The sequence below is a fragment of the Neophocaena asiaeorientalis genome, unplaced genomic scaffold (assembly GCF_003031525.2).
Source record: "Neophocaena asiaeorientalis asiaeorientalis breed wild unplaced genomic scaffold, Neophocaena_asiaeorientalis_V1.1 scaffold95, whole genome shotgun sequence".
Taxonomy (NCBI): Eukaryota; Metazoa; Chordata; class Mammalia; order Artiodactyla; family Phocoenidae; genus Neophocaena; species Neophocaena asiaeorientalis.
In genome coordinates this window covers 2,454-15,234 of record NW_020174924.1, presented here as the reverse complement: position 1 = coordinate 15,234, position 12,781 = coordinate 2,454, and the positions used below count along the sequence as shown (strand labels likewise).

At 35.9% G+C, this 12,781-nt stretch overlaps 1 protein-coding gene across 2 annotated transcripts; it reads left to right on the top strand.

The window, feature by feature from the left end:
• The first annotated feature begins 400 nt into the window (after positions 1-400).
• CCNB1IP1 (cyclin B1 interacting protein 1) lies at positions 401-12,016 on the top strand. 2 transcript variants are annotated; one of them, XM_024761318.1, is made up of 4 exons: positions 401-647; positions 3,953-4,273; positions 8,859-9,192; positions 10,973-12,016. In XM_024761318.1, exons 2-4 carry the CDS (start codon positions 3,977-3,979, stop codon positions 11,173-11,175), a joined length of 834 nt encoding a protein of 277 aa, XP_024617086.1. In that variant the 5' UTR covers positions 401-647; positions 3,953-3,976; the 3' UTR covers positions 11,176-12,016. The 2 variants fall into 2 exon arrangements, with proteins under 2 accessions (XP_024617086.1, XP_024617085.1); XM_024761317.1 differs by lacking the exon at positions 401-647 and having other exon boundaries at positions 2,468-4,273.
• The last annotated feature ends 765 nt before the right edge of the window (positions 12,017-12,781 follow it).

The window sequence follows — 12,781 nt, the reverse complement described above, 5'->3', positions numbered from 1 at the left end:
AAGCTTGATATTTAATAATAAAAACCAATATTTTAAAGAGATCTTTTTGGTCGATGGGTCTCTGTATCCCAGCCTTGATTGATTTCAGTGGTCTCATCCCCAGGAGCACCTTAGAAATGAGCCATTGAAGGTTTTGTCTGTCATGAGAGAACAGGATATGTGTTTTGCTGAAAGCCTGCTTTCAGTTTTAAGGTTTGTTGGATTCGCTGGCAAAATAACCACTTGTTTCACATAAATAAACAGCTTTAATCAATTCTTTAATGGAAGGTGATTAAACTTAATTTTAATATACAGTCATTAGAAGGAAAGGAATAAGAATATTAGAGAAACAACAGGATATACATCACCGAATTGTGCCGACACCTACTTCCAGATCCAAACAGCAACTGGAAGTGGCAAAATAACCACTTGTTTCACATAAATAAACAGCTTTAATCAATTCTTTAATGGAAGGTGATTAAACTTAATTTTAATATACAGTAATTAGAAGGAAAGGAATAAGAATATTAGAGAAACATAACAGGATATACATCACCGAATTGTGCCAACACCTACTTCCAGATCCAAACAGCAACTGGAAAGTCCCAAGTGACAGCAATCTGGAGCCCCAATTAGGAAGGGTCCCGGATGGTGCATCCACCCCACAGGTGAGACTTCAGATTGGAGTTCTGGGTGCTTCCGTTTATAATTCCTGGCCTCAAACTGGTATCATCAGTTTGTGTGCAAAAATGCAGTTCTGGATTCAACAATGCTGTTGGTTTCACCATGTGAGTCACAAGATGTTCCAGACCGTGGAGGACTGGCCAGGTCCCCAGGACTCCAGAAATTCCAAGACCCACTCCCTTTGTTATTGTAAGCACCGCTTGACTTGCTAGCAGCAATTGTTAGGTGTGCAAGCAGGCGCGCAGTCCAGGCAGGGTCACAGGTCGAGCAGAGGCCTGCATCTGCCTCAAGCCTGAACAAGACTACTTTACTAGTTTTGCCAACAACATGCCACCAAGAAACAGGTCAATTCCTGGTGTTCCAGTCTACTGGGATATTAAGACTTTGTAGCCACCCCCCTTTTCTCCTATCTGGCAAAACAGGTTCTCTCCCCCCATCCCAAAATGTGTGTGGGGTGTGTGTGTGTGTGTGTGTGTGTGTTTTAATTCATACAGGCTTTTAGCTAAATGGGTTGGAAATTGGAAACTGAGTTAGAGAGAAAATGGTGTGGGTAACACTAAGGTTTGGGGAATCAGTATCACTGGGGAATTGATATTGATGAAGAAGCAGGAAGGGATCATACTGCAGCACAAAGGTAACTTGGCTAGAATCATAAAGTTAGGTACTGGTAGAATTTGAATGCTTTGTGTTTATAACTTGAAATGAGATTATACCCTTTTATTGTACTTTAAGTAATATTTCTACATTTGGCATAGTTAAAACCAGAAAATGCACAAAAGGCTCAGATAACCAGAACATGTTAAGGATTACATGGTTTACACATGAACCCCTAATTTTCTTCAAACCTATTTTGTACCACTAGAATTGAGCTTCTATTCTAAACTGTCAGAAGATGCTTTAGGAAAAGTATACAAAGGCCAAGATGACCCTGATTACTATGAACTAGTTGCAAATAGACAAAAAACGAGCAGAAAGTTGTTTAATCAGGATAGGTTTCTGTTTGAAGGAGAAAGGTTTAATATACAGATTCACAACCCATAAAGGGGTTTGCAGGGCTTAGTGTCCATTGTGTTACTGATTTATTGGGTTGTTTCTGTTACTAATTCATACTGTTTTCACATAATCTGGAAAGGTGGCGACAAAAGACAGCATTAAGGCATGTATCCTGAGAACCCCTCAAGCTCAGCTTAATTTCTAATATGAGTTCTAATAGACTCACAGATTGAGCAGAAAGTCATACAGTATGCACAGAACAGAAAATGTGACAGGTAACAGCATTAGGATAAAGCCAGTACAGATATTTAAACAATTACAAGCAGGTCCAGGAAAGCACACAGGCAGATAACCTCAAAACAGCTGTGATACCCGATCCTATCACTTCGTTCCTAGAGCTGCAATGAATGTTCATAATGCAGACTCTGAATCAAGAAAAGTTCTTTAATATTATACAGAGGATGTGGAAAAGCTGGAAAGATGTCTATTTCAAGATGGATAAAAAAAATGGCAGAGTCTACCTCAACACAGAGGTGTTAGGTGTCAAATTATAGGTATCGCACAATTTTGGGGACTTTTCCCTTAAATACTTAGAAAGCCTTTGTTGCCCAGTCGGTACTCCCCAGATTTTCCCAGGACAAACACCTGCGGGTACTCAGAGGCTGTTAGCTTCTCAACTGTACGCACTCTGCTCTGACCTCAAATGTTAGGCCCATGACAGCTATGTCACTCTTGTGCCAGTCGAGGGCTGAAAAAGAGCACACGATGACAGTATCTGCGGGGCTCCCAAGTGGGAAACCTAGGCCAGGCCCTAGCGCGGGTGCCACAGCCCGGCGGGTCCCAGGATCCTGAGCGGCGAGAACCCGGGCGCTCAGCCCCCTGCAGGCTCCCGGGCGACTCCGCGCATGCGCCCTCAGACGTAGTGGCGACGTCCGTGGCGAATCGTCGCTCGTCGGAGTTGAGGAGGCAACGGCGTTTTCCCGCGCTTTTCCTGGGCGCCTCCGGTTAGAAATTTTATTGGTATTAGTGTTGTTAGTATTTTCTCTTTCGAGCGTGGAAAGCGGGCTGCGAATTTGAAGTTTCCGTGAGTCTAAGCTAACCCTCAAAACTTTGTCCTTGCTGACTTGGACAGCTCACTAAATTGGCTCTTTCTCCCACCTTGTGGGAAATTTGGAATTAGCTGCGCTTCTCGCTCTGCCTGAGAAGGGGCTCAGGTTCCAAACTGTTTCCATCTCTTCTGCTACCCCTCGGCATATTGCCCTGCCGGAGGGAAAATAGGCCTCATAACTCCGGCCGCCTGGTGCCTATGCCTGTGGAGACACTCTCAGCTGGGGCATTTGGGGTAAAGATGTCAGAGCATTCTTGTCCACCACTATGACCAAGGCAACATTCTTGACGGAATTTATCAGTTCATAAATGTGACCATTTTCCCTTGGTGTATAATTGGTGTGTTACATTATTTTATACAATATATGACTAATTTTGGTATATTCAGAATACTGCTGCCTAGTTTGGATTAGTAAAACTCCAGTAACAGTGAACACTATATTGAAAAATAACTTGTGTATTTATATGTTTTTACAAATGTTTGAAATAGAAGCGCAGCACTGAATAGTATTTATATTAATAGGTGAGTTGTTTAATTGGTGATAAAATCTGCTTTTATATAGATTTTCAGGCTTCATAATGTCAACTACTTGGATGAATTAGGTTAGTTTCCATTTAATACTATCAGATTACTACTCTTTTTTAGTCAAGGCAGCACAGGTAAAGAATCTGAGGAATCAGCATATATGAAAACCTAAAAACGTAACTTAAAATAAAGAATGCCTGAAATCAGTGCCTGGACTTTTATATCTTCCAAGTGTGAGAAGGGATACTAAAATATTCTAGCGAACTATGAATGGGTAATAAATTTGGATTTTTGTTTAGGTATTGAGGAATGGCAAAAAGCACTAATTTAATTTTTATTTGTTTGTACTTTGTAAATGTTCCTAAACCATTTTTTTCCATGAACATATATTTTTGACTTGTAAGTAAGATGTGGAACCACCTATGTCTTTAACTTTTTCCTTAAAAAGTTTTTTCATGGCCTTGGTAGTGGTTTGCACAAAGAAGGAACCCAGTATTTTTGGGTAACTGAAATCAATATTATATATTTATTATAATAAATACAAAAGCCTAATAAAAGGTACATTATTTTGTCTTAATAGAATAAAAACGTTTTACTTATCTATTTATTTAATTTTACTGCAATTTGACTTTTTCATTTACCCCTTTTTTGGATTCTTTTCAGCATCTGGAAACCTTATTATCTATTATGTCTTTGTGTGAAGACATGCTGCTTTGTAACTATCGCAAGTGTCGCATCAAACTCTCTGGTTATGCATGGGTCACTGCCTGCTCTCATATATTCTGTGATCAGCATGGCAGTGGTGAGTTTAGTCGTTCACCAGCTATCTGCCCTGCCTGCAACAGTACTCTTTCTGGAAAGCTAGATATTGTCCGCACAGAACTCAGTCCATCAGAGGAATATAAAGCCATGGTATTGGCGGGACTTCGACCAGAGATTGTGTTGGACATTAGCTCCCGAGCGCTGGCCTTCTGGACGTATCAGGTTAGTGCTTAGGCTAGATTCTCTGGAGGGTATGATTTGAGGCACATGTGAAAGCTTCTAATGTTTTTCCTTCACTGTGTTTGTATTTATTTTTTAATGAATGTATGGAAAACTTTATTTTTAATAAATTTTCTTTTTTTCTAAAGTAATATGTTTATTGTTGAAAATCCAAAAGGAAGAAAATAAAAAATCATCCATAATTCCATCACTCAGAGATAACCAGTGTTGATATATTTTTGTTTGTGTATTGCTAGACTTTTTCTTTTTTTGTGTGTTCTCTCTCTCTCTCTCTCTCTTTTTAAAATATTTATTTATTTACTTATTTGGCTACTCTGGGTCTTAGTTGCGGCACTCGGGATCTTCATTCCCACATTCAGGATCTTCATTGCAGCATGCGGGATCTTTAGTTGTGGCATGCGGGCTCTTTAAGTTGTGGCATGTGGTATCTAATTCCCTGGGCCTGGGCCCCCTGCATTGGGAGTGTGGAGTCTTAACCGCTGGACCACCAGAGAAGTCCCTACTAGACTTTTTCTGCATATAAATATATATATATATGTATATATATAGTCTATATATTTTGTATATAGGCAAAATAATATATTTTGTCTGTACAAAAATAGGGTAATACCACAGACACTGTTTCAGTGGCCAGGTAAATTGATAATATATTATGCCTGTTATGAGTATTTTATTAAATATTTAAAAATTAGCCATTCTATAATCAGAATTTTAATGGTCATAATATATCATAATTTATTTCCATTATTTAAAAATGCTGTGATGGGCAGTTATCATTAAATTCATATCCTTAATATTTTGCTAAGTTTAAGTTCCTGAAAGTGGATTTAAACATGTCAAAGTTTTAAAAATTGTAGTATTTTTAAGTTGCCCTCCAGTTAGATCATGTCAATTTGTGTTCCCTTAAGAAGTGTAGGAGGGTGCTTGTTCTCCATACTTTCTACTCACCAATTAGATATGGGTAAAATAGAATCTTATTGCTCTCTGAATATTCATTTCTTGGATGACTTTCAGATGAACACATTTTCTTGTATTTTTAATGTATTTTTCTTTTATTAATTGCCTGTTTCAGTTTGTTTTTTTAGTTGCTGTAGTTTTTTCCCTACTGATTTGAAAGAATTCTTTCTATACATATACTTAACTCAGATGTTGCTAGAAAATTTTTTTCCACTTATCTTTTATTACTCTTCATTGATTTTTTTGACATACAGAAGTTTAAAATTTTTGTGTATTTGATGTAGTTATAATTTTAATGATTGGATTGTATCATAATTTGTTTGTAAGTTATTTTTAAAAATGCTGTGATGAGCATTTTTATCTTCAAATTCACATACTTATTTCTTTCCCTTTTTGATTTCTGCCTTTGCCTTCCTGTGGAGAACTTTTATCATGTCCTTGAGTATATTGTTATATCTTGTATATGCATTTATAATAATGCTTCTTAAAGGTTCTATTTGTCATCTGTCAAGTAACTATTATCATTATATTTTTCTAGGTAAGGTGTTCCTCTTACATGATCCTGTATCTTCTTATGCTTACCTTTGTTGTATCATTTATCCTGTATTGTAATTATTTATATATTTGTTCATCTCCTCTAGTTAGGAGAGCTCTTTAGGTCAAGTTTTGATTCCTGTATTTCTCTGGGTACTCAGTGACCATCATTACTGGTCTTAAGTCTCAGTAAATACTTATTGACTGAATGAATAGACATTCTGTCTTAAAGTAGATTCCAATTTGGGGGGGTAGTATTGATTGAACATGAACATGTGGTATTGTTCTCATCTTTTCAGATGTGGTGGAAACCAGTGAATGAACTAGTAGCCAGAAATGATTTTTCTCTACTTCATTTATTCACTTTTTTTCCTATTAGTCATTCTCTCCCTCTCTTTCTCTCTCTCTCTCTCTCTCTCTCTCTCTCTCTCTATATATATATATATATATATATATATTCAGCATATAGTTTTTTGAATGCCAGGAATGCCAGGAAACACTTATATCTCATGCACCATCTTAGGTGCTGGGTATACAGTAATGAACAATATATAAGGAGCTTCAAGGAGGCTACAGTTTAGTGGTGATAAAGATAAAGAAAAAACCCAAACATTTACAATACGTTTTTCATGCCGATAATGATAAGGGAAGTAGAAAGTGCTATGGGACCACATTATAGGGACAGGTAACCCAGACTTGGTAGAGTTACATCAAACTATATAGGATGGGCAAATTAAAAAATGGTTAAAAAAAAGAGTGGTCATATTTCACTTTCTGTCAATATTTAAAGGACAGTGAATCCAAAGATAAGCCAAAATTGGTTTCTGTGTGTAGTAGTTGTCTATTGATGTATAACAAGTTTAGTGGCTTAAACAGCAAATTTAGTGGCCTAAAAACAACACATGTTTATTATCTCAGTTTCTGTGGATCAAGAGTCTACGCATGGATTCTGCTCAGGGTCTCACAAGGCTGCAGTCAAGGTGTTGACAAGGGCTGCAGTTTCATCTGAATCTTGACTGGAGAAGGATCTGCTTCGAAGCTCATGTGGTTGTTGGCAGCATTCACTTTCTAATGAACTATCAGACTGAGGGCCTGTTCTTATTATCTTTAATGGACTTTATTTTTAAAGCAGTTTTAGGTTCACAGCAAATTTGAGAGGAAGGTGCAGAGTTTTCCTATATGCCCTGTCCCCACACATGCACAGCCTCCCCATTATCAACATCCCCCACCAGAGTGGTACATTTGTTACAAATGATGAACTTACATTGACGCATCACTATCACCCACCAAAGTCCATTGTTTATATTAGGATTCTCTCTTTGGGTTGTACATTCCATGAGTTTGGACAAATATATAATGTGTATGCACTATGACAGTGTCATATAGAGTAGTTTCACTGCCCTAAAATTCCTCTGTGCACCACCTATTCATCTCTCCTTACCACCAACTCCTGGCAACCACTGATAGTTTTACTGTCTCCACAGTTTTGCCTTTTCCAGACTGTCATATAATTGGAATAATACAGTTTGTAGCCTTTTCATATTGACTTCTTTCACTTACTAATATGAATTTGTTTCCTCCATGTTTTTTCATGGCTTGATAGTGTCCACTTCTTTTTAGTGTTGAATTGTATTCCATTGTTAGATTTATCTATTCACCTGCTAAAGGACATCTTGATTGCTTCCATCTTTTGGTAATTATGAATAAAACTGCTACACATATCTGTATGCAGAACATATATTTTCAGCTCCTTTGGGTAAATACTAAAGAGCACAATTGCTGGATTGTATGGCAAGAGTATGTTTACTTTTGTAAGAAACTGCCGGACTATCTTCCTAAGTGGTGATAACATTTTGCATTCCTACCAGCAATGAAAGAGTTCCTTTTGCTCTACATCTTGACAGTATTTGGGATTGTTAGTGTTCTGAATTTGTGTCATTCTAACAGGTATGTAGTCGTATCTCATTGTTTTAATTTACATTTCCCTGATTACATATGATGTGGAGCATCTTTTCATACACTTTTTTGTCATCGGTATATATTCTTCGGTGAAGTGTCTATTAAGGTCTTTGGCCCATTTTTTTAAATTGGGTTGTTTTCTTATTGTTGAGTTTTAAGAGTTCTTAATCAGATGTGCCTTTTGAAAATGTTTTGGACATATCTTACCAGATGTGTCTTTTGTAAATATTTTCTCTTAGTCTGTGGCTTGTCTTCTTATTCTCTTGACATTGTCTTTTGCAGAACAGAAATTTTTAATTTTAATGAAGTCTGGCTTGTCAGTTATTTCTTTTATAGATTGTGCCTTTGGTATTTTATCTAAAAAGTCACCACCAAACCCGAGGTCATTTAGATTTTCTCCTATGTTAACTTATAGGAATTTTATAGTTTTGGTGTTTTACATTTAGATATGTAATCAGTTTCGAGTTAATTTTTGTGAAGGTTGTAAAGTCTATACTTAAAGTCACTGTGACCTCAGTATTTTGCTGGCTATTGCCCAGAGGCTGCTCTTAGTTACTTGCCTGTTGGCCTTTCCAATTTGGCCTCTTGCTTCCACAAATCCAGCAAGAGAGAGAGTGTGCTAGTAAGACAAACCTTATATTCTCATGTAATGTACTGATGAAGCCATATCCTGTCATTTTTCCTGTATTCTAATCACAGGTCCTGTCCACACTCAAGGGGAGGATATAAGTACTAGGAGGCAGGGATAATTGGGGGCGGGCTATCTTATATAATCTGTTATCCACACTATGGATTACTTGAAATATAGTATTATATATTAGAAACCTTTGGGCTACATGTCACTTGTTAAGGTTAAACAAATACCTTTTGGTAGTCTGTAGTGGTTTGAGAATATTCCTCCAGATTTTTTTTTCTATGCATTTAGTGACATGGCGTATTATTTTCTATAATAACCATCCTATTGTACATCCTAATTCTAAACCTGGTTCTAAACTTTAAAGTAATAACATCTCAGTATGTGTGTCTTTCTTTTCTTTCTGTGTTTGTATCAATATAAAGTTAAAATATACAACTTTGCATTTATTACCTTAAATCTTTCCTTTCTGTCTTGGGACAGGTACACCAGGAGCGTCTCTATCAAGAATACAATTTCAGCAAGGCTGAGGGCCATCTGAAACAGTTGGAGAAGATATATACTCAGCAAATACAGAGCAAGGATTTAGAATTGACCTCTATGAAAGGGGAGGTCACCTCCATGAAGAAAGTGCTAGAAGAATACAAGAAAAAGTTCAGTGACATCTCTGAGAAACTTATGGAGAGAAATCGCCAGTATCAAAAGCTCCAAGGCCTCTATGATAGCCTTAGGCTACGAAATATCACTATTGCTAACCAAGATGGTACCCTTGAACCATCTATGATTGCACAGTCTGGTGTTTTTGGCTTCCCATTAGGTAAGAAATGACATGTAATATCCAATATCTGTTCTTTAAATCAGTGATTTTTCACACTGTGCCTTGCATAATTCCAAGCAGTTAGTGGAGACTCCAGAGACCTAGAGTAGTAGTAGGCTCTAAGTTCTTCATCCGCATGTCAACCTGCCCATCATTACTTTTATCTATTTTATTTGCTTACATTTAAGTTACATCTTCAATTTATTTGAACAGAGTAAATAATTCCAAAATTAAAGTTGCAAATTGCCACTTCAAATGAAAAGCTATTTAGTTGCAGTAATAATAATAATATTAGCTGACATTTAATGATTCCTTACTAAGTGCTAGAGACTATTATAACTTTACATGTATTTGTGTTATTTTCAAAACTTTATGAGGTAGGTGTTATTATCATCATCCCTATTTTACAGATGAGAAAACTGAGGAACATAAAGTTTAAATAAATTGGTCAAGGTCACAGAGCTATCTTCAGAGCCCACACTCTTAAGTATTTGCTATCCTCTGAGAAGGCCAAGTTTTAGTTTCTTTCACGTGACAATACTGATTGTACAGTACTTAAGTTATTGTCGGTTGTTTGGTTTGTTTGTTCTTCTGTTTATTCATTCATACATTCATCAAATATTTACCAAACATGATTCATGTGCCAGGCTACTAGGCATAATCTTAGGCAATGAGGATATAAAGATTATCCAGATAGGATTACTGCCCCATGGAAATGTACAGTCTAGCTTTTCTGCTTATTAGATGCCTTGTCAGATGCAATGAATCTCGTATCTCTTCCTGAGTTCTCCCCTTTATACTACTCTTGATATAACAGAATCCAATAGATTTTACTATGCTATTAATAAATTTTGGCACACAAAAAAGTAAAAATTCTTGAGCTGGATTTTTATAAAACCTCATTTTTTGAATTTTATTGTGGGGGAGGAGACGATGTCCTAGAAAAGGCATGAAGTAATGAGATGAAAAATATCAGCTATGGGAATCGAAACAAAAATAAGTTTCTTCTTAATTTTCAGTTAATCATATAATTTAGTCAATCAAAGTATTATTGTTTGTGGGCATTATAGGTGTTCTTAGTTTTTCCTTGTCACGGTCCACATTTATTTCAATTTCTTTCATTTTCACCAGTTCTTACCTGTTCCTGTTTTTGTGCACACTTACCTTTTTAATACTTTTACCTCTTGCTACCATCGTTGGCTTGAAGCAGATATAGTCAGCATTCTCCTTTAGTTATGTAACTAAAGCCAAGGATGCGTTCAGTGGAAGTTGTTAAATGCTTATTTTATTAGATCTATTGTACAATTTTTCTTAAGGCTATTCTAATTGATCTCGGGTCATAAATATGTGCCAGGTTTTCATGGTTGTCATATGTTTTCCAGAGTGTTTATGGAAATCCTAAAAAAAGATTTGTTCTTAAACAAAAGTTTACACACACACACGAATACATATGTTATTCCTTTGATATAGATTAATAGATAATGAATGAAATTGTGGTACTATAAATTTTAGCTCTACTAAAGTATTTCATTGCGTTAAATTACTTTTGGTGATGAGATAATGGCTATCATTGGAAACTGCACACAGAAGAAGGTATGGTATATATACTGTGGTCAGGGGAGGGGACCGTCATAGTCCTTTTCTTTATCCAAGCTTTATGTTTTATCCATCTCATAGGAGTTGAGTTCTGTTACAATATTTATTGAATGACTTTGTCTTTTTGTTCCAAAAGATCTGTAAGGAAATAGATGCTTAAGTTCTTCCCTTATTTTTCTCCTAGGGAACAGCTCCAAGTTTCCTTTGGACAGTACACCAGTTCGAAATCGGGGTGGTGGAGATGGAGATTTTCAGTTCAGACCATTTTTTGTGGGTTCTCCCACAGCACCTGAACCCACCAACAGCTTTTTTAGTTTTGCCTCCCCAAGTAATGAATTAGAGCAGCAGCAAGTCTCTAGCAGGGCCTTTAAAGTAAAAAGAATTTAGTTCACCTTACAGAATGTTTCTCTGTTTACTTTCAGTGATTTCATTTAGTAAATAATCTTTGTTTTAGATAGGAGTCACCACCCTCTCTGTTTGTATTGAGTCTTCGAAGTTGTCTTCACATTTTCAACTTATAAGAGATTCAGTGGCAGTGGTGGGTGGCTTTAGAATCAGGTTTCCTTTTCTGTTTCTATTCTTTAAGGTGTAAGCATTTTATTAAACTCAATTTTAGGGTGAACTGTTGAGTTTTCACTGGTAGTGAAAAGCTTACAATATTATTGGGTGTTTTGTAGATCACCATTTGTTTCTGTCTGGGGTATTTCTGAATAGGCCATGTTTTTAAACATACTATGTAAGTACCTATGTTATATGGCTACATGTCACTTTGGGTTCTGGTATTTATACATACATGTATATGTATGTTCCTTTACATTGTTTTTTTGCTGCATTTGGCAGTATGTTTATGTGAAGATTTTGGTTTCAGGAAATAGTGAGTGAGCCTGTAGCTTGTTACTTGGGTGTGTACATTTATTTGTATATACTTAATGTATTTGCCCTTGTATTAACTTGTTTGGAGGTGTGCTCATGTCAGTGAATGAAGGTACAATTTGATGCATGTATGTTTAGTTCCTATTTCTATTTTAAAATAATTCACATTGATAAAGTTATTTTGTAAAGTTGACTTTTTGGCATTTATTTTAGAATAAAATTACTTTCTTTACCCTTTTGCTAGCTGTTACTAGCAAATAGTCTACTTATTTAGAAATGCACTTCTACTGCAGAAAACTTACCAATGTGTTGTTGATCTCAAGAGATTATACTAATTAAAATACTTTTAACGATTTATTCCTTGTTTTTCTTTATTAAATAGTGATCATTTCTGATTACTGTCACAGGAAACTTATTTAAAATGTAGAGCCAAGAAAGAAATTTGAAGGACACTTTCAGTAACTTTACATCCTATTAGAGGCAAGACTTGAAAGTATACTGGTTGGGAGGAAGAAGATCAAGGTTCCAGTTTTTTTTTTTTCCATCTGTTAGTTGTGCAAGTTTGAGTTTAAATTTTCTGGGCCTTTGTTTCTACATCTGTAAAGTGAGGGATTGAATTAAATTATCCTTACAGCCTTTTCTACCGCTTAGATTTTATGATTTATTGTTACTGGTTTGGGAGGAACTACAATGGAATTACCCTAAATTCCAAATTCCATTGTTTTTTAGGTAATAAAAGTCATACTGAAATCATTTGAGGATATTTTATATTTAGTTATTGCAGAAAGGCAAGTGAATGCCCTTGCTTTACATAATTTAATAGCAAGCAAGTAATGTTTTCTTCTTTAGGAGTATAGAATATAAAATCTCTTCAAAACTATTTTTTACTGAACCCCAAAGTTAAAATGGTGTCTGAGAAAGAGGATGAAAAAAATCTTGACTTAAAAGCTTAAAAACATTTTTCACTATTTCATTGCTAATTACACAGATTTTATAGATTGCAAAGTTTTTTCTGCCCTATGAAGTTTTAAATTTTGTTAAAAAATGATTTGAAGAAATAATTTTTGTACATTCATGAGTTCTGCCCTGAATCTTTGCTTCTTCCTTTGTTAGGTTCACA